Source organism: Salmo salar, chromosome ssa02 (assembly GCF_905237065.1).
Source record: "Salmo salar chromosome ssa02, Ssal_v3.1, whole genome shotgun sequence".
Lineage (NCBI taxonomy): Eukaryota > Metazoa > Chordata > Actinopteri > Salmoniformes > Salmonidae > Salmo > Salmo salar.
Window position 1 is genome coordinate 79,867,303 of NC_059443.1, and position 25,278 is coordinate 79,892,580.

Sequence of the window (25,278 nt, forward strand, 5' to 3'; positions counted from 1 at the left end):
TCATGTTAATGTTTTATGGAATTGAAAAAAGTTATAATTTAATACAGTTGAAATGTTTACAAATTAGACGCGCTGAAATGAAAGCAACTGCCTAAAATGAACACTCGGATTAGAATGATATCATGTCTGATCTCGCAAACAATGTAAAGTACGTTAAGTCGGTGTAATCTAGAGTCAAAGATGTCCTGCTATTGACACACTAGTGCAGAAAAAATCCTCACCTAGACCAACGTCATTTGTATATTAACAAAGTCTAGTTCATTGTATTTTATCTGACACCATAACTTAATAAGGAAATGTGAAATAAAGTATTATGTGTCATAGCTGACTAAGATCACGAATGGTCAGAGATAGTGAAATAAAATGCAGGCAATACAATTTGTAAAATAAATGAAATCCATATATATATATATATCGAAAGTTTGGACACACCTACTATTCCAGGGTTTTTCTTTATTTTTACTATTTTATACATTGGAGAATAATAGTGAAGACATCAAAACTATGAAATAACACATGGAATCATGTAGTAACCAAAAAGTGTTCAACAAATCAAAATATATTTTAGATTCTTTAAAGTAGACACCCTTTGCCTTGATGACAGCTGTGCACACTATCTACAATGTAGAAAATAGTACAAATAAAGGAAAACCATTGAATGTGTAGGTGGGTCCAAACATTTGACTGGTTCTGTATATAAGGCAAAATCATAAAGTTACAAGGTAATATTATCAAAGTATTGTAGGCATGGTAACCAATCAACCAATCAATAAACGAATGAATCAATAGTCAGCAGAAAGTGGACAGACAGCCCCCACTCACAGCTGTAAAAAAAGAATCGCATGTATTCAGCCAATCAGTGGGTTCAGGAAGTGGTCTTACAGCCAATGAATGAGTTGGAGGAGCAGCACAGCCACCATGGCACTTCCAGCAGCCTGACAGGAAGCTCCTGAGGAGGGAAACAGACGTTTAGGCTGCGTATACACAGGCAGCCCAATTCTGATCTTCTGCCAATAATTTGGCATGTCTGATGTATATCTGATATTTTCCCCCAATGTGTAAACATCAAAAAAACTACATGAGTCCGACACGAGTCCTACCTTTTGAGTTTTGATTTATACCACATTCATATGTGGATCTCAGTAATGATACAATTCCCATCCTCCATATACAAGGACACTCAAATTAGATTTGTTTTACTCTGAAGTGTTTTGCACATGACCTACTGTTACCAAGACAACCACCCCAAAGTTTAAAGGAACAGAGAGAGGAAATGAGCATTGCATCCTTATGAGACTACATCAGTGTTCATACTGCCCTTTCAGAGACTACATAAGTGTTAATGCTGCCCTTTCAGAGACTACATCAGTGTTTATGCTGCCCTATCAGAGACTACATCAGTGTTTATGCTGCCCTATCAGAGGCTACATCAGTGTTTATGCTGCCCTATCAGAGACTACATCAGTGTTTATGCTGCCCTATCAGAGACTACATCAGTGTTTATGCTGCCCTATCAGAGACTACATCAGTGTTTATGCTGCCCTATCAGAGACTACATCAGTGTTTATGCTGCCCTATCAGAGACTACATCAGTGTTTATGCTGCCCTATCAAAGACAACATCAGTGTTTATGCTGCCCTATCAGAGACTACATCAGTGTTTATGCTGCCCTATCAGAGACTACATCAGTGTTAGTGCTGCCCTATCAGAGACTACATCAGTGTTAATGCTGCCCTTTCAGTGACTACATCAGTGTTTATGCTGCCCTATCAGAGGCTACATCAGTGTTTATGCTGCCCTATCAGAGACTACATCAGTGTTTATGCTGCCCTATCAGAGACTACATCAGTGTTTATGCTGCCCTATCAGAGACTACATCAGTGTTTATGCTGCCCTATCAGAGACTACATCAGTGTTTATGCTGCCCTATCAGAGACTACATCAGTGTTTATGCTGCCCTATCAAAGACAACATCAGTGTTTATGCTGCCCTATCAGAGACTACATCAGTGTTTATGCTGCCCTATCAGAGACTACATCAGTGTTAGTGCTGCCCTATCAGAGACTACATCAGTGTTAATGCTGCCCTTTCAGTGACTACATCAGTGTTTATGCTGCCCTATCAGAGGCTACATCAGTGTTTATGCTGCCCTATCAGAGACTACATCAGTGTTTATGCTGCCCTATCAGAGACTACATCAGTGTTTATGCTGCCCTATCAGAGACTACATCAGTGTTTATGCTGCCCTATCAGAGACTACATCAGTGTTTATGCTGCCCTATCAGAGACTACATCAGTGTTTATGCTGCCCTATCAAAGACTACATCAGTGTTTATGCTGCCCTATCAGAGACTACATCAGTGTTTATGCTGCCCTATCAGAGACTACATCAGTGTTAGTGCTGCCCTATCAGAGACTACATCAGTGTTTATGCTGCCCTATCAGAGACTACATCAGTGTTTATGCTGCCCTATCAGAGACTACATCAGTGTTTGTGCTGCCCTATCAGAGACTACATCAGTGTTTATGCTGCCCTATCAGAGACTACATCAGTGTTTATGCTGCCCTATCAGAGACTACATCAGTGTTAGTGCTGCCCTATCAGAGACTACATCAGTGTTAGTGCTGCCCTATCAGAGACTACATCAGTGTTTATGCTGCCCTATCAGAGACTACATCAGTGTTTATGCTGCCCTATCAGAGACTACATCATTTTTTATGCTGCCCTATCAGAGATTACATCAGTGTTAGTGCTGCCCTTTCAGAGACTACATCAGTGTTAGTGCTGCCCTATCAGAGACTACATCAGTGTTTATGCTGCCCTATCAGAGACTACATCAGTGTTTATGCTGCCCTATCAGAGACTACATCAGTGTTTATGCTGCCCTATCAGAGACTACATCAGTGTTTATGCTGCCCTATCAGAGACTACATCAGTGTTTATGCTGCCCTATCAGAGACTACATCAGTGTTTATGCTACCCTATCAGAGACTACATCAGTGTTTATGCTGCCCTATCAAAGACTACATCAGTGTTTATGCTGCCCTGTCAGAGACTACATCAGTGTTTATGCTGCCCTATCAGAGACTACATCAGTGTTAGTGCTGCCCTATCAGAGACTACATCAGTGTTTATGCTGCCCTATCAGAGACTACATCATTGTTTATGCTGCCCTATCAGAGACTACATCAGTGTTTATGCTGCCCTATCAGAGACTACATCAGTGTTAGTGCTGCCCTATCAGAGACTACATCAGTGTTTATGCTGCCCTATCAGAGACTACATCAGTGTTTATGCTGCCCTATCAGAGACTACATCAGTGTTTGTGCTGCCCTATCAGAGACTACATCAGTGTTTATGCTGCCCTATCAGAGACTACATCAGTGTTTATGCTGCCCTATCAGAGACTACATCAGTGTTAGTGTTACCCTATCAGAGACTACATCAGTGTTAGTGCTGCCCTATCAGAGACTACATCAGTGTTAGTGCTGCCCTATCAGAGACTACATCAGTGTTTATGCTGCCCTATCAGAGACTACATCAGTGTTTATGCTGCCCTATCAGAGACTACATCAGTTTTTATGCTGCCCTATCAGAGACTACATCAGTGTTAGTGCTGCCCTATCAGAGACTACATCAGTGTTAGTGCTGCCCTATCAGAGACTACATCAGTGTTTATGCTGCCCTATCAGAGACTACATCAGTGTTTATGCTGCCCTATCAGAGACTACATCAGTGTTTATGCTGCCCTATCAGAGACTACATCAGTGTTTATGCTGCCCTATCAGAGACTACATCAGTGTTAGTGCTGCCCTATCAGAGACTACATCAGTGTTTTTTTCTGTTTCATGTCTACTGAACAGAACTCCAGGTTAACAGGACCTTCTCTATTTTCCCTCTAGGTCTCTCCAACTCTGTTCCTGGAGAGCTACTGTCCTGTCGGTTTTCACTCCAACCCTAATCTAGCACACCTGATTCTAGTAATTAGCTGGTTGATAAGATGAATCAGGTTAGTTACAACTGGGCTTGAGTATAAAACCTACAGGAGGGTATCTCTCCAGGAACAGGGTTGGAGTATAAACCTACAGGAGGGTAGCTCTCCAGGAACAGGGTTGGAGTATAAAACCTACAGGAGGGTATCTCTCCAGGAACAGGGTTGGAGTATAAACCTACAGGAGGGTAGCTCTCCAGGAACAGGGTTGGAGTATAAACCTACAGGATGGTATCTCTCCAGGAACAGGGTTGGAGTATAAACCTACAGGAGGGTAGCTCTCCAGGAACAGGGTTGGAAATAAACCTACAGGACGGTAGCTCTCCTGGAACAGAGTTGGAGAGCCCTGCTCTATGTTAGCAGTATGTGGGGGGGAGAATTATTCACAATTCAACTATAGAATAGACACATCGTATAGTAATGAGCTGTGTTGGGTTTCAAGTAACATAAACACACCTGGAATGTCAAAATCACAACGCTTGTATTGAGTAACACCAATGATTATGTGAAAGTTGATATCACATTGGAGCTATGGGGCTTTTATTCGGCGTTAGTGTTTCCATGTTGGGATGCTCCTCTTCAATTCCAGAGATGAGGTTTTCATGACGAGGAGAGCACAGTCACACAGGGGAGATGTTTTCATGACGAGGAGAGCACGGTTACACAGGGGAGAGGTTTTCATGACGAGGAGAGCACGGTTACACAGGGGAGAGGTTTTCATGACGAGGAGAGCACGGTTACACAGGGGAGTAGTTTTCATGACGAGGTGAGCACGGTTACACAGGGGAGAGGTTTTCATTATACGAGGAGAGCACGGTTACACAGGGGAGAGGTTTTCATTATACGAGGAGAGCACGGTTACACAGGGGAGAGGTTTTCATTATACGAGGAGAGCACGGTTACACAGGGGAGAGGTTTTCATTATACGAGGAGAGCACGGTTACACAGGGGAGAGGTTTTCATTATACGAGGAGAGCACGGTTACACAGGGGAGAGGTTTTCATTATACGAGGAGAGCACGATCACACAGGGGAGAGGTTTTCATTATACGAGGAGAGCACGATCACACAGGGGAGATGTTTTCATTATATGAGGAGAGCACGGTTACACAGGGGAGAGGTTTTCATGACGAGGAGAGCACGGTTACACAGGGGAGAGGTTTCCATTATACGAGGAGAGCACGGTTACACAGGGGAGAGGTTTTCATGACGAGGAGAGCACGGTTACACAGGGGAGAGGTTTTCATGACGAGGAGAGCACGGTTACACAGGGGAGAGGTTGTCATGACGAGGAGAGCACGGTACACAGGGGAGAGGTTTTCAACAAGACACGGTTACACAGGGGAGAGGTTTTCATGACGAGGAGAGCACGGTTACACAGGGGAGAGGTTTTCATTATACGAGGAGAGCACGGTTACACAGGGGAGAGGTTTTCATTATACGAGGAGAGCACGGTTACACAGGGGAGAGGTTTTCATTATACGAGGAGAGCACGATCACACAGGGGAGAGGTTTTCATGACGAGGAGAGCACGGTTACACAGGGGAGAGGTTTTCATTATACGAGGAGAGCACGATCACACAGGGGAGATGTTTTCATTATACGAGGAGAGCACGGTTACACAGGGGAGAGGTTTTCATTATACGAGGAGAGCACGGTTACACAGGGGAGAGGTTTTGATTATACGAGGAGAGCACGGTTACACAGGGGAGAGGTTTTCATTATACGAGGAGAGCACGGTTACACAGGGGAGAGGTTTTCATTATACGAGGAGAGCACGATCACACAGGGTAGAGGTTTTCATTATACGAGGAGAGCACGATCACACAGGGGAGATGTTTTCATTATATGAGGAGAGCACGGTTACACAGGGGAGAGGTTTTCATGACGAGGAGAGCACGGTTACACAGGGGAGAGGTTTCCATTATACGAGGAGAGCACGGTTACACAGGGGAGAGGTTTTCATGACGAGGAGAGCACGGTTACACAGGGGAGAGGTTTTCATGACGAGGAGAGCACGGTTACACAGGGGAGAGGTTTTCATGACGAGGAGAGCACGGTTACACAGGGGAGAGGTTTTCATGACGAGGAGAGCACGGTTACACAGGGGAGAGGTTGTCATGACGAGGAGAGCACGGTTACACAGGGGAGAGGTTTTCATGACGAGGAGAGCACGGTTACACAGGGGAGAGGTTTTCATGACGAGGAGAGCACGGTTACACAGGGGAGAGGTTTTCATTATACGAGGAGAGCACGGTTACACAGGGGAGAGGTTTTCATTATACGAGGAGAGCACGGTTACACAGGGGAGAGGTTTTCATTATACGAGGAGAGCACGATCACACAGGGGAGAGGTTTTCATGACGAGGAGAGCACGGTTACACAGGGGAGAGGTTTTCATTATACGAGGAGAGCACGATCACACAGGGGAGATGTTTTCATTATACGAGGAGAGCACGGTTACACAGGGGAGAGGTTTTCATTATACGAGGAGAGCACGGTTACACAGGGGAGAGGTTTTGATTATACGAGGAGAGCACGGTTACACAGGGGAGAGGTTTTCATTATACGAGGAGAGCACGGTTACACAGGGGAGAGGTTTTCATTATACGAGGAGAGCACAATCACACAGGGTAGAGGTTTTCATTATACGAGGAGAGCACGATCACACAGGGGAGATGTTTTCATTATATGAGGAGAGCACGGTTACACAGGGGAGAGGTTTTCATGACGAGGAGAGCACGGTTACACAGGGGAGAGGTTTCCATTATACGAGGAGAGCACGGTTACACAGGGGAGAGGTTTTCATTATACGAGGAGAGCACGGTTACACAGGGGAGAGGTTTTCATTATACGAGGAGAGCACGGTCACACAGGGGAGAGGTTTTCATTATACGAGGAGAGCACGGTTACACAGGGGAGAGGTTTTCATTATACGAGGAGAGCACGGTTACACAGGGGAGAGGTTTCCATTATACGAGGAGAGCACGATCACACAGGGGAGAGGTTTTCATGACGAGGAGAGCACGGTTACACAGGGGAGAGGTTTTCATGACGAGGAGAGCACGGTTACACAGGGGAGAGGTTTTCATGACGAGGAGAGCACGGTTACACAGGGGAGAGGTTTTCATGACGAGGAGAGCACGGTTACACAGGGGAGAGGTTTCCATTATACGAGGAGAGCACGGTTACACAGGGGAGAGGTTTTCATGACGAGGAGAGCACGGTTACACAGGGGAGAGGTTTCCATTATACGAGGAGAGCACGGTTACACAGGGGAGAGGTTTTCATTATACGAGGAGAGCACGGTTACACAGGGGAGAGGTTTTCATGACGAGGAGAGCACGGTTACACAGGGGAGAGGTTTTCATGACGAGGAGAGCACGGTTACACAGGGGAGAGGTTTTCATGACGAGGAGAGCACGGTTACACAGGGGAGAGGTTTTCATGACGAGGAGAGCACGGTTACACAGGGGAGAGGTTTTCATGACGAGGAGAGCACGGTTACACAGGGGAGAGGTTTTCATGACGAGGAGAGCCCGGCCACCCAGGAGGTTTTCAATATACGAGGTGTGAATTCTATTGTTGAATTTTAAAAAATTGATCTTCTCGCCCAACTGACCCCGAACGACCCCCAAACGACCCTGAACTGCCCCCGACTGAGACCGACGGACGAATCTATTAACCTACCTGCCAACCAAACATCCAACCAATCATCCATCCATCTCACCTGTGACCTCCACGTTAACAGTACAGGTGCTGTTTCCCAGGGGGTTTCTGGCGATGCAGGTGTACTCTCCAGAGTGAGACTTGGCCATGTTGGTGATGGTCACTACGGATCTCTCTTCTGTGGTGTTGGGGGCGGGGGCGGATTGGGGGTGCAACCAATCGTAGGAGGGGGCAGGGTTACCCTTTGCACTACAGTTAAGTGATAAGGTGTCGCCCTCTGTGATGTTCTTGGAGAAACATCCAGGACTCATAGTGATCTGAGGCTTGTCTGGGGGGGTATGAGAAACAAGTTGATTAATGAGAGAGAAAGAGAGATGAAACAAGTTGTTTAATGAGAGAATATGAAGTGAAAACAACATCAGTCAATGTCCTGAATCGTCTGGTATCCAACTAACAGTTGTACTAAATGTGTGGAGACAGAGAACCAGATGGACTCACAGAGCACGCTGATGTTGAGGCGGTCTGATTCCATTACAGGAGGAGGTTGGGGTCCCTCTGGTCCCAGATTTAACATGGCTGAACACCACAACTGGGCCCCGTCATCATCTCTACTAGGGGTGAAGTCCAGAGTATAGGCCCCATTCTCTGGTGTCTTGATGTTGTCCTTGGATTTCTGTTGTGTGTCTAATTCTGTCTGTTCACCAGTGGTATTGACTTTGTAGAAGGTCACCCTGAGTCTCTCAATAGGAGCGATGTTCTGGACAAGACATTGTAGCTGGTAGTGATGCTTCTCAACCATCGGATCAGGGTACTTCCTATAGCTGATGGAGACACTGTCTGGAAGCTCTGTGGAGGAATGGAAACACACAAAGTGATTTAACAGTGCAGAGCCATACTAAGAATACATTCAGAAACTCCAGAGAAGATAAGGGAGAGTCACTCACTATAAACTGTGATGTCCAGCTGTTTCTGACACTGGCCTGCTTCTGTGAAGCATGTTGGGTTGTTATTCCAGTCAGTCACACTGTTAAATCAAATGAAATATTTAAAGTGCATTTAAAATAAATCAATGAAAAATAGAAGCCAGAACTGTCTAAAATACCAGTAAAACCATGAATTAAAGGCTATTGAAGCCTTTTTTAAACGAGTTTTAAAAGTCTCAGCTGTGTCTGCCTCTCTTACCTGTCCACACTCCAGTGTAGGAACTTCACCTCCTTGTCTGTTAGACCCGTCCCTCCCTCGGTCGCTTCCCAGCCCATTTGCTTAGGCTGATCGAAGGTGCATTTGGCTGAAGCTGGGTCTCCATACTTCACCACCAGCCTGGCAGGACTGATCACCAGGCACTCAGCATCTGGAAGACCAAGGTCAAGTTATAACTTTATTGTTCTGTTATTGTTGATTTTATTGTTCAAACCAAACAGGAAAATATTATTGTCTAATGTTTATCTATCTGTATGTTAATCAACTACATGTTACACTCCATAACCCAGAAGTTGCCACACACACACACACCACACACCACACACACACACCATGCTACCGTACATCTCCCGTACTAGCAGACCCCATGCTTCTAATGACCTCTAGTTATCACTATGGCAACACAGACAACATCTGGACCCTCCTCTTCCTGCCATTGTGCTCTGTGATGCCAAACACACACACACACACACTTACATTTGAGTCATTTAGCAGACGCTCTTATCCAGAGCAACTTACAGTAGTGAATGCATACCCAAATCAATGGTATGACCATCTTAAAACAATTCCATATGTTAGCTTAGTAGAATGTAACTTACCAAGCACCTGTATCACAACATTGTACTAGACCAGAAGTCTAACTTACCAAGCACCTGTATCACAACATTGTACTAGACCAGAAGTCTAACTTACCAAGCACCTGTATCACAACATTGTACTAGACCAGAAGTCTAACTTACCAAGCACCTGTATCACAACATTGTACTAGACCAGAAGTCTAACTTACCAAGCACCTGTATCACAACATTGTACTAGACCAGAAGTCTAACTTACCGGTGAAGTCACAATACAGAGACAATAATGAAACAAGTATTACAATCTCCATTTCCCCGTAATAATCCTTGAGCGTCCCTCAGTGAAGGACACTGTATTCTGTTAGGGAGCTGAATCATTTTTACTGGAAACTCCCCAACGATCCTCTCTCTCTCTCTCTCTCTCTCTCTCTCTCTCCTGCTTCTCTAAGGGCAGTGAGGGGTGAGCCCTCCTCCTCTCTCTCTCTCTCTCCTGCTTCTCTAAGGGCAGTGAGGGGGGAGCCCTCCTCCTCTCTCTCTCTCCCTCTCTCTCTCTCTGCTTCTCTAAGGGCAGTGAGGGGTAATCCCTCCTCCTCCTCTCTCTCTCTCTCTCTCCTGCTTCTCTAAGGGCAGTGAGGGGTGATCCGTCCTCCTCCTCTCTCTCTCTCTCTCTCTCTCCTGCTTCTCTAAGGGCAGTGAGGGGTGAGCCCTCCTCCTCTCTCTCTCTCTCTCCTGCTTCTCTAAGGGCAGTGAGGGGTGAGCCCTCCTCCTCCTCTCTCTCCTGCTTCTCTAAGGGCAGTGAGGGGTGAGCCCTCCTCCTCCTCTCTCTCTCTCTCTCCTGCTTCTCTAAGGGCAGTGAGGGGTGAGCCCTCCTCCTCTCTCTCTCTCTCTCCTGCTTCTCTAAGGGCAGTGAGGGGGAGCCCTCCTCCTCTCTCTTCTCTCCTGCTTCTCTAAGGGCAGTGAGGGGGGAGCCCTCCTCCTCCTCTCTCTCTCTCCTGCTTCTCTAAGGGCAGTGAGGGGGAGCCCTCCTCCTCTCCCTCTCTCTCTCCTGCTTCTCTAAGGGCAGTGAGGGGGAGCCCTCCTCCTCTCTCTCTCTCTCTCCTGCTTCTCTAAGGGCAGTTAGGGGTGAGCCCTCCTCCTCTCTCTCTCTCTCTCCTGCTTCTCTAAGGGCAGTTAGGGGTGAGCCCTCCTCCTCTCTCTCTCTCTCTCTCTCTCCCTGCTTCTCTAAGGGCAGTTAGGGGGGAGTCCTCCTCTCTCTCTCTCTCTCTCTCTCCTGCTTCTCTAAGGGCAGTGAGGGGTGAGCCCTGCTCCTCTCTCTCTCTCTCTCCTGCTTCTCTACGGGCAGTGAGGGGTGAGCCCTCCTCCTCTCTCTCCTGCTTCTCTACGGGCAGTGAAGGGGGAGAGGACGAGGGGAAGTGTAGTAGGTTCCTGTCGGTGTCACTGGTTTGGAATTTCCCAAAAAGCTAGAGAAAAACATTGTTCTGTTACTCCTCGTGACCAGAAACATAGTAATAATTCTGTGTGACAGTACAGGCTAAAGAGAGGTGAGTGAGAGACAGAGAGAGAAATGGAGAGGGAGATGGGGGAGAGAGAGGGAGGGAGATGGGCAGCGAGAGAGACCCAAATAAGGACAGTAGTGTATAATGGAGTATTGGAAATAGAGAACTGTCTGATTTATTCTCTGTGCCACCAGGTGTCTCTCACTCTCACCACAAACACACACTGTCTCATCTGGTGAGCCCATTCTATTGAAATGTAGTGGGTACACCCACATTACTTTAGTTTCTGTGTTTTTTACCATAATTCTACACTGAGTATACCAAAACCAAGCAGCGTTGCAGTTCTTGACACAAACCGCTGCGTCTGGCTCCTACTACCATACACTGTTCAAAAGCCACTTAAATATATTTGCCCATTCACCCTCTGAATGGCACAAATACACAATCCATGTCTCAATTGTCTCAAGGCTTAAAAATCCTTCTTTAACCTGTCTCCTCCCCTTCATCTACACTAATTGAAGTGGATTTAACAAGTGACACCAATAAGGGATCATAGATTTCACCTGGTCAGTCAATGTCATGGAAAGAGCAGGTGTTCATAATGTTTTGTACACTCAGTGTATGTGTACAAAAGTATTGGGACAGTGACATATGTTTTGTTGTTTTGGCTCTGTACTTCAGCACTTTGGATTTTAAATGATACATTGACTACGAGGTTACACTGCAAACTGTCAGCTTTAATTTGGTGAACCGTTTAGAAATTACAGCACTTTTTGTACAAAGTCCCCCCATTTTATGGGACCAAAAGTATTGGGACAAATTCACTTATGTGTATTAAAGTAGTAAAAAGTTAAGAATTTGGTCCCATATTATTAGTACCAAATGATCACATAAAGCTTATCACTCTACAAACTTGTTGGATACATTTGCTGTTTGTTTTGGTTGTGTTTCAGATAATGTTGTGCCCAATAGAAGTGGTAAATAATGTGTTGTGACATGTTAGTCTCTTTTATTGTAAATAACAATAGAATATGTTTCTAAAAACTTCTACATTCATATGGATTTTACCATGATTGTGGATAGTCCTGAATTATGAATACTAATGAGTGAGAAAGTTACAGACCCACAAATATCATACCCCCAAGACATGCTAATCTCTCACCATTACAAGACAGGGGAGGTTAGCATTGTATATCATACCCCCAAGACATGCTAATCTCTCACCATTACAAGACAGGGGAGGTTAGCATTGTATACCATACCCCCAAGACATGCTAATCTCTCACCATTACAATAACAGGGGAGGTTAGCATTGTATATCATACCCCGAGACATGCTAATCTCTCACCAATACAATAACAGGGGAGGTTAGCATTGTTTATCATACCCCCACGACATGCTAACCTCTCACCATTACAAGACAGGGGAGGTTAGCATTATTGGGCGGTATGATATCTGTGCGCCAGAGAGCTAAACAGAACTGAGGAAGTTGATTAGATCTGAACACACACAACATTCCTGAACTACCTCTCTGTAATGTCAGCCCTCCTCCCCCTCCCATACTTATCCCAAATGGCACCCTATTCCTTATATAGTGCACTACGTTAGACCAGTCGCCTTGCACCACATAGGGAATAGGGTGCTGTTTCGGACTTATATTTCAGGAGTTTATAATGTCTCTGTTATTGTTGCATTCAAGTAGTGTTCAGTCAGATTCTCAGATGTACCTCTCCCTCCCTCTGCTCTCTCTATCTCCCTCTGCCTTCTCTCCCTCCCTCTGCCCTCTCTCCGTCCCTCTCTCCCTCCCTCCCTCCCTCTGCCCTCCCTCCCTCTGCCTTTTCTCCTCTAACTTTTTCAAGCCCACTCTACCTCTTCCTTCTTTTTCACTCATCCAACTCCACCCTTCTCTGAGTGGTACGTGTTTACTCAGAGGAAGGGAAAGTTTCTTATCAGAAGGGAAATAAACACACACCCACCGAGTTTCTATCCATCAGAAAAAACAGGACAACTGTATATACTCTATTATTTATGTTTTTGTATGCTATTTTAATATTTGAGAATAAACCAATGATATCAGGCAAAACCCGGCCATGATTACAGCACCTGTGTGTGTGTCTTTTGACACTATATAAACGAGTCACACCGCAGTTTTTGTCATTATACCCTGATGAAGACAGCTTGTCTGTCGAAACGTTGGACATAAATATTTTTGCATCTGAGGTTCCTAGAGTGTGCGGCTCTCCTTTATAGCCAGCACCTCGTCTAAATAGGTGTGCGTTTATTTCACCTCTAGATTGTTTTCTTGTTTACGTCTATCTCCTACCCTGTTCCCTTTACTCTGCTCCTGTTCTCCAGGACCTAGGGGTTCTGCCCAACACCCAGATCCACCTGACGTCCTCCTTTACCAACCACCCTCCAACTTTTCATTACATCAGCTACTGTTATTGTCAAGTTGTCATTATCTGCTAAGTAAGAGCAGGACAACTATCATACTGGGCACATCATGTGAGCTGCACAGATTAGCTAAAAACACCAGCACTGCAAACACTCAGAACAAAGAGGGCAGCAGCGCCTGGACTTTGCAGTTTCCCTCTTCGAGTCCACTACTGTCGTGGAATATTGCTTCAAAAATATAACAACACTCTTACAAGAACTTTTGAATTCAATATAGGCTTTAATACAAAGTAACTGTAACGTTTGTCGTCGGATTTAGACCAAAATGCAGCGGGGAAATGTGCACTCATCTTCTTTATTATAAACGGACAAGAAGGAGAACCAAAACAAACACGTACACAAAGAAACCACAACGACTAATCACAGGCTGGTAAGGCACAAGGCTATACACAGAACAATCTCCCACAAAGTACTCAACAAACACATACCTATATATAGGACTCTCAATCAGAGGCAACTAGAAAACACCTGCCTCCAATTGAGAGTCCAACCCCAATTAACAAAACATAGAAATACAAAAGACTAGACAGAACATAGAAATACACTAACAAAGAACAGTGCCCAAAAACACCCAGAATACATAAATCAAATACCCTACTAAACAAACCACCACCCCGAACCACATAAAACAAATACCCTCTGCCACGTCCTGACCAAACTACAATAACAAATAACCCCTATTACTGGTCAAGACGTGACAGTACCCCCCCAAAAAGGTGCAAACCCCGGATGCACCTCACACAACAACTAAAAAATTACCCCAAAACAAACAAATCCCCTAAACTAAAGGGAGGGAAGGGAGGGTGGCTGCCGTCAACGACGGCACCTGTGCTACACCCCCCCCCCCCTCCCCAACCCACCTATACTGGCGGTGGCTCAGGTTCCGGTCTACAACCCCCACCCAACCTGTCCACCCCTGCAGCATACTCAGGGCAGTAGAGCGTCTCTGGGGGCTCCGGACTTTGGACCAACTCTGGAAGATCCAGACTGTAGGCAGACTCGCTTGGTTCCGGACCGTAAGCAGACCCATTCGGTTCCGGACCGCAGGCAGACTCACTCGGCTCCGGACCGCAGGCAGACTCACTCGGCTCCGGACCGCAGGCAGACTCACTCAGCCCCCTAGCTCTCTATCCGGTCATTGTACTCATTGTCCTTGCTACTTCCTGCTATTCAATTATGTTTTTTCAGCATAGCAGCTGCATCTAGTTTCTTTACATTAACTCCCACATAAATCCCTCCTCTGGGACTAATTAGTCCCACAAACCAAAGTAACAGTTAAAGGATGGAAGCAAAAAGATATCAACCATATACACACAAAATAAACTGGACCAAACATATCCAATCAATAACACAGATAGGAGTAAAAGATCCAGTAAAAAACGAAATAAAAACACTATCAATGAACCAATGTACTGTGAAGAGGTGTAACGCCCTGGCCATAGAGAGGGGTTTTTGTTCTTTATTTTGGTTAGGCCAGGGTGTTACATTGGGTGGGCGTTCTATGTTCATTTTTCTATGTTTTTGTATTTCTTTGTTTTGGGCCGTGTGTGTGTGGCTCCCAATCAGGCACAGCTGTAGTTCGTTGTTGCTGATTGGGAGTCACACATAAGTAGCCTGTTTTTCCTTTGGGGTTTTGTGGGTGATTGTTTTCCGTATAGCTTCTGTGCCTTATGGAATTGTTCGGTTGTTCTTTTATGTTGCTTGTCGTATTTTAGTGTTCAGTTTTCTCATTAAAATGACGGACACTTACCACGCTGCATTTTGGTCTGATTTCTCTTCCCTTTCATCTGAGGACGACGAAGACAGCCGTTACAGAATCACCCACCAGAAAAGGACCAAGCAGCGGAGGAAGGAGCAGCACCAGGAGAAGAGCGTTCAGGACTCGTGGACATGGGAGGAGATACTGGACGGTAAAGGACCATGGGCTCAACCTGGGGAGTATCGCCGCCCGCAGTGGGAGATCGAGGCAGCGAGAGCGGAGAGGCGCTGGTATGAGGCAAGGGAGCGCAACAGGCACGAGAGGCAGCCCCCAAAAAATGTTGGGGGGGCACACGGGGAGTGTGGCAGAGTCAGGTTGGAGACCTGAGCCAACTCCCTGTGCTTACAGGAGGCAGCGCAGTACTGGTCAGACACCGTGTTATGCGGTAAAGCGCACTGTGTCCCCAGTACGCGTTGATAGCCCAGAGCGCTACATGCCAGCCCCCCGCAAGTGGCATGCGAGAGTGGGCATTGAGCCAGGTCGGAGTGTTCCAGCTCAGCGCATCTGGTCTCCGGTGCGCCGTTTCGGTCCAGGGTATCCTGCGCCGGCTCTGCGCACTGTGTCTCCAGGGCGCTGGGAGGGCTCAGTTCGCCCAATGCCTGCTCTCTGCCCGTGCCGGGCCAAAGTGGGCATTCAGCCTGGAGTAAGGGTGTCAAGGCTAAGGACCAGAACTCCAGTGCTCCCCCACAGCTCGGTTTATCCTGTGCCTCCTCCTCGGACCAGGCCTCCAGTGGGTCTCCCCAGCCTGGTCTATCCTGTGCCTCCTCCCAGGACCAGGCCTCCAGTGAGTCTCCCCATCCTGGTCAGTCCTGTGCCTCCTCCACGGACCAGGCCTCCAGTGGGTCTCCCCAGCCTGGTGAATCCTGGGCCAGAGCCGCCAGAGCCGCCCGCCAGTCCGGAGCCGCCAGAGCCGCCCGCCAGTCCGGAGCCGCCAGAGCCGCCCGCCTGTCCGGAGCCGCCTGTCCGGAGCCACCAGAGCCGCCCGCCTGTCTGGAGCCGTCCGCCTGTCCGGAGCCGCCAGAGCCGCCCTCCAGCCTGGTGAGTCCTGTGCCTGCGCCCAGGGCCAGGCCTCCTTCATGTCTCCCCAGCCTGGTGAGTCCTGTGCCTGTGCCCAGGGCCAGGCCTCCTTCATGTCTCCCCAGCCTGGTGAATCCTGGGTCAGAGCCGCCAGAGCCGCCCGCCAACCCAGAGCCGCCGGAGCTGCCCGCCAGCCCGGAGCAGCCGGGTGCAGCCAGGGTCGCCCGCCAGCCGGGCGCAGCCAGGGTCACCCGCCAGTCCTCCGGCGCGGCCAGGGGCGCCACCTAAGTGGGCGACGCCGAGGGTGGAGTGGAGACCACGTCCCGCACCTGAGCCGCCGCCGTAGGAAGGCCCACCCCAAAAACCCCTCCCCTTCAGAGGCCGGAGTCCGCACCTTTGGGGGGGTACTGTAACGCCCTGGCCATAGAGAGGGGTTTTTGTTCTTTATTTTGGTTAGGCCAGGGTGTTACATTGGGTGGGCGTTCTATGTTCATTTTTCTGTTTTTGTATTTCTTCGTTTTGGGCCGTGTGTGGCTCCCAATCAGGCACAGCTGCAGTTCGTTGTTGCTGATTGGGAGTCACACATAAGTAGCCTGTTTTTCCTTTGGGGTTTTGTGGGTGATTGTTTTCCTTCTGTGCCTTATGGAATTGTTCGGTTGTTCTTTTATGTTGCTTGTCGTATTTTAGTGTTCAGTTTTCTCATTAAAATGACGGACACTTACCACGCTGCATTTTGGTCTGATTTCTCTTCCCCTTCATCTGAGGACGACGAAGACAGCCGTTACAAGAGGCATGAGCATGTAGTACATAGCCTGAGGTTATCTCAGTTATGTACAATATACAGAGAATAAGAAAACCCTTATAATGTCATTCTAAACACGACATTTAAACAAGATCCTTCCTTACAGGCACCTCTAACAGTGAAATCACAAATGAAAACACCTGTTTATCGCTCTAACTAAAATATCTGTTCAGTCTTTTAGGAAGACATTCAAGAGTTTGTTCTGCCCACACATCCTGAAACTATCAGCTATACCTTTTTCCTGATTCTTTAACATTTCAAGAGATAATGCTACTTGAGTTATATTACCACATTTACCTTTGTGATTCACAATCATTCCTTTATCATCAAATTTACAAACTCCTGCAGTTTAACACCCAAATAATTTAACAATTAACTGTAGTGTTTCTCACATCTATCCCATTATCTCCAAAGCTGTAGAAACATTTATCTACTTTTTACAATAGTAAACCTATCATTATGAGGACCATTTAATTCAGTTCTTATGTCATATGTTGTACATTCATATTCTCCCAACATAGTTTCATTTAAGACACTTCTACCCCTGGTACTACCTAAGGCAATTCTACATTCTATGTTGCACAAAGGGATATAGTATTTTCTCTGAATACATTGAACATTTTCCACCTAACACATTATTCAAAAGATGCAAGTTCAGGTACTATTAAAATATCAGAATAAGGTGATTTGCTACACAAAATACAATTGTCCATCCTATGTTTAGTTGCTGCTTATTGAGCCCACTTAAACACGCCATTTGTTACTGCTTTTCTAAATTGTTGATCAATGTTTGATTCTGGGGTAGTTTCTTCATTGTAGCCACCCCAGTTGGTAACAGATGTCCAGATTTTCTGCATCAACCCACTTTCCTGTGGTTTTGCTATTGTCTTAGTTGATGTAATAATCTCTAGTGGGAGGTGATTTTACAATTTCTTCTAGGTTTGTCGCTGTTGCTGTCAAGACCATTCTACCATTCTTCATCTGTCCTGTTTCACTGTTAGAAAGACCATGTGAGGACAGATAAGTTGATGATAAGAAAGTCTCTTTTCCATTCTCCTGTCGTTGATTCTTTGTCCCCTTGGACAGCACCTCTGTCAGGGGTATCTGCCAGAGTAGGTATGTCATCAGAAGCAACAGGCATGTCACTCCTCCCCATCCCTGGACTCTCTGGATATTCAGGAGAGAGTGTCTGTTGGAAGTTGCTCCTTGATCCACCTCTTCTTCGGCTCCTGCCTGGCTCCTGCCCGGCTCCTGCCCATCTCCTGCCTGTTTCCTGCCCGTCTCCTGGATCTCCTCTGCTCCCGTTCCCTTTGGACACCCACCTGGTGTATCAGCATCCTCTTCGTCTTCATAGCCTGGTGGTTGTCTCCTCCTTTCCGACGGGACTTTGGTACAGTGGTTTAGATGGTACCACGTTTTTCTTCCTTTCACCTGGACAGCAGTTAACGTTGTTTGAGCCACCTTGTAGGGACCCTCCCTCCTTGGCTCATTCCTTTCTTCCGGAACACTCGGACCTGGTCACCTTGGATCACCAGACGTGGAACCTCTGGTCCTGGTTCAGGTTTCTGCCTTCTTTCTGTGAGGCATTCAAACTTAGACTTATGGCCTCTGTTCTATGATCACACCATACATCCACTTATTTCACTCATCACTCACCAACTAACATTCCAGCTGAAGCTGGCGACCCCTCTCCTTCTGGTTCCTAAGCATAAGACTTGGAAAGTGAAAAATAAAAACACAACAGTATCGACAATGTGATATGTCATGCATAAATATATTCATGAAAACCGAAATCTGAGACATGACAATTCCCACTCTCTCTTCACCTGACTCTATGCCTCCAGGATACTTTCCTGCTGGATTCCACAAAAATGAAAGCTCTAAAAAGCTTCCTCATGCTTTCACCCAGTCTGAGAGGTGTTCCCAAATCATGTCATTTTCACGTTGTTTCCCATCTGCTCCATTTCAACTGATAGGCATATCCCTAATCAACATGATATCTTCTTGAAGTAATTCAATACTGTATATGCTTTCACATTAATGCCTTCAACATGTTGTTCAAAGTACAATTACACTAACATCTATCCTCTTTCACATGATGCATTAACCAATCAAACAAGTAGCTCCCAAACCCAACAACTGTATGTCTACAGTGGAATCTAGTCTCTCGCTCTCGCTCTCTCTCTCTCTCTCTCTCGCTCTCTCGCTCTCTCTCTCCGCGTCCTCTGTCTTGGTGCTTTCAAGCTCACCCATTATTCAGCTGGACCTTACTTCTTGTGAGAATTATGCGCCCACCGAAGAGAGACATGACGATCTTTACCACTGCAGGTGCTATAAGAAGTATACCCCCAGCCTGGTGTATCTTGATGTACACTCAATCTCCAGAATTCAGCCCATGCCCTTGGTTATTTCTGGCTTCTTATGTGCTGCTTTTCTCCTGAGGACATACACACTAACACATGGGTTATTTCCTGACAACAGACTTTCTTCTCATGTCAAGATCACTACTTTGTAATATTTAAATAACAGCCCTATTTAAACATTCTGTTTCCTCTCCTTTTACCACAGATATTCTTATACATAATGATAGGCAAATTATGGTCCCTACAGCAACTGCTGTAAGAATAACATGTAATCAGTCAAGTGTCTTCCAGTTGGAAGAATATCCAACCTCTTAAAAATCCAAGTCATAACTTTCTTAAACTTTAACCATAGTGTTAAATGTCACCACTATCACTTTTACTCTTACCATAATCTAGGTGTGTGTAATGTTCAATTTACTCAGAATTTTCCCTATATTGTACATCCCTATATTTTACACAGCCAGCTGTCCTTTCTCTTCTGTGAGTTATCTTCCTCTAAAAGTATACATAGTCTCTAGAAATAACCCCCCTCTACTACCATAACCTTCATTTATGAGCCCCCTCAGATCCTCAATGTAGTCACAGTTCTTCTAACTTCTAACCCATAACACATCATTTCCTACTTCTAATTTCCTCCCACAGTTTGATACATATCAAAACATTCTCGAATCAATTTTAGTCAATTTATAACATTCCCTCCTCAGGAACAATAAACACACTTATGTTCCTTAAAACAAAAATAAATTGACCAGATAACAAAAGAGAAAAATAAATTCTAATAACTGCATGTTTGTAATAAGTGACCACTACTCATAATGTAACTAAACCACTACTCATAATGTAACTAAACCTGGGGAAAACGTCCATCCGTTACGTTCTATGACCACTACTCATAATGTAACTAAACCTGGGGAAAACGTCCATCTGTTACGTTCTATGCCCACTACTCATAATGTAACTAAACCTGGGGTGATAAACGAAAACGTCCATCTGTTACGTTCTATGACCACTACTCATAATGTAACTAAACCTGGGGAAAACGTCCATCCGTTACGTTCTATGACCACTACTCATAATGTAACTAAACCTGGGGAAAACGTCCATCTGTTACGTTCTATGACCACTACTCATAATGTAACTAAACCTGGGGAAAACGTCCATCCGTTACGTTCTATGACCACTACTCATAATGTAACTAAACCTGGGGAAAACGTCCATCCGTTACGTTCTATGCCCAAGTTATGTTGGTCTCCTCCTTCATCCTTGTGTGTTATCGCAAAACAGACTATAAATCTTTTATGCAATTAATTATATCAACACAATTTAACATTAAAATTGCAATGAGATAATAAAACAAAAGAAACAAAAACCTTTAATCTTCTGTAAGTTCTGTCAACCTCCCTGTCTCAGGATTTAGTTTCCAGAGCTTCCCTAGGCCTAGTACATTTAAACAGTTCTATATCCAAATCATAACTAAAGCATTTATAAATTGTCCAACCCAAAAACAGAGTAACATAAATCCACTATCCTTACTGCAATCATTAAATGTTTGTTTCAATCCACCACCATGTTCATAAACTAACTCAAATATTTTAAAAGTTCATTTTAAATTTGGCAATCCCAATGCTGGCGCTTAACCCAATTACTTATTTAACTCAACAAACATTTCCTCACACTCTTGATTCCATTCTACAAGTGTTTTAGCACTTTCTGAGAATGACGGCATAATATGTCTGTAACAAAACTGAAAACTCCTTACGTGTTCCTGAGCATGCGCGGAGAGTTTAGCCATGTCTCAGAACGCACAGTTTATCTTGCCCTCAGAAAACCTCAAACATGTTACATTTTGCTTTGCCTGTTCCTCCACCTAATTTACTAACTTGGTGGTCTCTCATATAAGTTTATTTTCCGTCGTTCGACGCCAATAACAAATCATCCTTGTATTTTATCGCCGCAGAAACGATTGTTTCAATGCTAAATGATACCAAGTGGGACTATTTGTAAATCCCATCGGTTCTCTAAAAACAGTTAGGTAAAACGTGATCTAATACATCTTCCATCACATAGAAACTGTCATCTCTATGAACCACTCATTGATCGAACAGAGACCATACACGGCTTTCTGAAAGTTCCATTCTTACTAACCTCAAAACGATTAGTTGTTGCTCTTTTGAAAAGGATGCATACTCTCGTATAGCTGCTTCTCATTCTCTCAGATAATAATTCATTAGTCACAGCACTTAATACCTCCTATTAAAGCCCACTCTATACTGTCTGCAACTGTATACTGAACGCTACAGATGACTTAATTTCTTATCCCAGTACAGCACCTCAAATATCACTGTGCGTTTTTTCCATTCACAGATATCATTATTATTTCTTTTTTTACATAGGAATTGTCGCCCCTACGATCTCTGCTGGTGTCTTATTTATTTTATCAGTTTACATTACTTTAACTTTATTAATCCTATTTAACACATTTTTCTGTCTAATTCAGCTGTTTATAATATCTACACTTTATCTCTTTATAGTTATTCACTTATGATATGCTGTCTTATTGTTTATATTCCTAATTGATCCTATCTATTCTCTACACTTGTAGAGTCTCTCCAGACCCACTCTCTCCTAGATGCTGTAACTTCCTCAGGGTCCTGCAGCTCCAGTGTTATCCACTGATTTCCTCCTACCGTCCTTCTTCTTTATGTATTTGTTGTTACTATTTATTCTTAATAGCCTGAGTTTATTTTAACCATATAGTATAGCTTGTGTTTTATCTGTATGTTTTATCTTCTCACTTCACACACCGTATATACCATGTGTCTTGTTTAATACTTTTTACCACAAGTTCTATGCATTCCAGACTAGTTATTTAACACATTTATGTAAATGTTCTACCTTTTCATAGTTCCTTTTAATCAATACCCTTTGATTTCTTTTTCTTCCCAGTATGCTCTATGCGCATCCTTTTCCTATTACACTCGATCAACTGTCACAGAGGTATGCGCATTCCTTCCCCTTGACTAGTTGACACACACACACACACACACACACACACACACACACACACACACACCCCAGTATACTATATTTAACTGCAGTCTTTAGCTTCTCTGATTCACTTCCGCAGACACAGAGAAGCTTTCATTCATTCATTCAGGTTTTTATGGTATGACGGAAGTCCTGCCTAATCGAGTCAGTTTCCCTTCCTATCCTATTTACGTTCATACACAATATGACGGAAATTCTGCCTAAACGGGTCAGTTTCCCTTTCATATCTCTCACCCCCTCCCTGCTATACTCTGTTCCTCAGAGCAGCAACGAGGAGTGGCCTACTGATTTACCGACTCCGTTAGCTAGACGGAGCGTTTTATCTGCAGGATCTGTTTTGCAGTTGAACCTCGCCTAATCGGGTCGACGTTTTCCTGCTCCCTAACTATTCACCCAGGCCGACCCTTTTTCTAATTTTAAAAGCGGTCTCGTGGGCTTTCTACCTACTTATTTATGCAGCCCTCTACTCTCTTAGAGCTGTATTCTTAAGCAATCTGTCCATTCAGTCCTTCTACTAATTTTATCGAAGCGTTATCACAGGATTTTCTATCTACTTATTTATTTGTTTTGACCATATGGGCAGGCAGCGGCAGCCCCATACCAGGCCAGGCCTACCGCTCACCACACATTTAGTCCTCACAGATGTACATATTTAATTTTATTTAACAACCCCCAAAATTCATGCATGCAAGCAGTTTCTATTGAATTCAAAAGCTCTTAGCATTACACGTTTTTTTTTGGAATGTAAGGAGAGACCTACGTGACGTCTTTTTCCGCTGAGACAGAAACCCTGAAGCAATCTACACAAACATTTCAACTACGTAAGAACAAGTTTACCTGTATATAGTTGGGCGGCCACCCGTTTGTGAGATTGTCCCGAGAAACTGTCACCAGCCAAGAACGACACTGTCCGAGGTCCCTTCGATCTCCTGGCAAGCTCGCCATTTATGTCGTGGAATATTGCTTAAAAAATATAACACTCTTACAAGAACTTTTGAATTCAATATAGGCTTTAATACAAAGTAACAAAAGCCGACCCCTTCCATGAAAAAGACTACATTCTCATATTACAGAGTCCTTTTTTTTATATGATTCTGTCTTTGCATAATGTATAGAGTCTCCTCCCTCTATATGATAATAACTTCTCTAGACTGTTCTTCACCATTATCTCTCCATATCAGTTCTTGCTTGTTAACGCCTGATGACGAACACATCTGTTCCGGTTTGGACGACAATGGTGGCAGACCCCCTAGCTTACACAACAAAAATACATTTATTGTATATGGTTCACACGTCAGTCAATTTGCCACCATTCTTCTCCTGTTTCCTCCTGACAATAGTATGTTAGAAGGCGGAAATGTTATTATGTTCTCAGCTAATGCACTCTCTGTCATGACATCCTACTCAGAGATGGCAATTGTACTGCATGCCCCCACCTCTCTATCCGGTCATTGTACTCATTGTCCTTGCAACTTCCTGCTATTCAATTATGTTTTTTCAGCATAGCAGCTGCATCTAGTTTCTTAACATTAACTCCCTCACTACCTGTTGAAAAACAAGTGACAGGCAGAACCTCCCATCCACACAATACCCACCTCTTCTCTATTCCACACACCAGAATTTTGTATTTCAGTCTGACTGCCATGTGAGTGTACATACAATCTGAAAGTAAATTGACACACATGTACCAAATAAATATCAATGGTTATGTATTTAAGTCTAAAATATTGCTAGATTGGTTTTCACAGCTGGTTCATAAGGTGTTCGTTATTGTAAATTGTAACTATCCCTTGATGGTATTTGTTAGTTCAACATTATTCATTGTATCACAAGACATGCTATATTATATATATATATTCAACCACAAGGGTGTACTAATGAGCTATGATTTTTTGAATTCATAATTGAGGACTAAAATGATTTCAGTGTAGATAAGGGAATGCCTGTTTAAAATGAAAACATGACAGCCAGACAAGCCAGTGTATGAATCAAATGTATTTTCATATGAATGGAGTGGAAATTAGCTCACTTTGTGATCTGTAAGGTAAGTAACAATGTGTGTGTGGAGGGCATTGAAATTATATTGTTTACACTGATGCCTGTTTATTCATAAAAAGCAGAAGATGGTAAATAACATCAATCGCAATGGTTAGCCTATGCAAATGAATAGGAATACATTTAGCCTAATTGGTAAAAACATATGACGTGGGGGGAAAATCGGGATCCTAGTCAGGCTTTTGTTTGTCAATTCATGTGTATCAAATCTGTTGGCAATTGTGGGCTAAATCAATGACAAGCAGCTTAAATGTTCAGCCTTCATCATGGTCTGTGATCAAAACAGGCTGGGGTGTTTTCGGTTCCGTTTAGTGAGTGAGAACGCAACTGCACTGAAATGCATAGCCTGATTCAATGGGATTCTCCTGAATAATACATGTTTTTATCTGTTAAACTGCTTGGTCGATGCATAGACCCATACCTATTCTAACTTTTTGGTATTTTGCATTAGGCATAGCTCTACATTGCAGAGCATTTAATAAACCAACCACATTTCCTGTGATGTTTAGGATTGCCAAGACCTTCGATAGGCTAGTAGACTGCGGAAATAATCGTGGAGATTACCATTGTTATAGTCTAGATCGCTTATAAAATCTGGACCGTTGCTTTTCCTATAGCTAAGCAAACAAGTGGTAGCATATGCTTTTTAGACGTCTCTATAAGAAGGCCTATATCCTCACATACCCCCTCAATTCGAACCCTGCTTTTAACCATAAAACATCACAGAAATGTATAGACGAAGGATTGCATGGTGACAGTGAATGTGTCTGTTAATCGGGTAAACTGGAAAGTGGGGGGAACGAGGTCAAATCATGACATCAGTAATTTTCAGGTCAGAGAACGATGCCA

General features: G+C 44.4%; 1 protein-coding gene across 2 annotated transcripts; it reads right to left on the minus strand.

Annotated features, from left to right (window-relative positions):
- On the minus strand, nt 1-23,441 carry LOC106591100 (vascular cell adhesion protein 1-like). 2 transcript variants are annotated; one of them, XM_045710902.1, is made up of 6 exons: nt 23,212-23,441; nt 8,843-9,011; nt 8,605-8,684; nt 8,159-8,506; nt 7,722-7,988; nt 1-949 (listed from the first exon to the last, which is right to left on the minus strand). In XM_045710902.1, the coding sequence occupies exons 2-6, from the start codon at nt 8,917-8,919 to the stop codon at nt 879-881; spliced, it is 843 nt and encodes a 280-aa protein (XP_045566858.1). In that variant the 5' UTR covers nt 8,920-9,011; nt 23,212-23,441; the 3' UTR covers nt 1-878. The 2 variants fall into 2 exon arrangements, with proteins under 2 accessions (XP_045566858.1, XP_045566854.1); XM_045710898.1 differs by lacking the exon at nt 23,212-23,441 and adding an exon at nt 9,695-9,957.
- Nucleotides 23,442-25,278: the final 1,837 nt, after the last annotated feature.

Excerpts from the sequence above, each read along its gene's own strand:
- LOC106591100 (XM_045710898.1), bottom strand. The coding sequence starts at position 9,746 with ATGGAGATTGTAATACTTGTTTCATTATTGTCTCTGTATTGTGACTTC. Across the intron at positions 8,685-8,842 it reads CTACACTGGAGTGTGGACAG|TGTGACTGACTGGAATAACA; the intron begins GTAAGAGAGGCA and ends TTGATTTAACAG. Across the intron at positions 7,989-8,158 it reads CCTCAACATCAGCGTGCTCT|ACAAGCCTCAGATCACTATG; the intron begins GTGAGTCCATCT and ends ATACCCCCCCAG.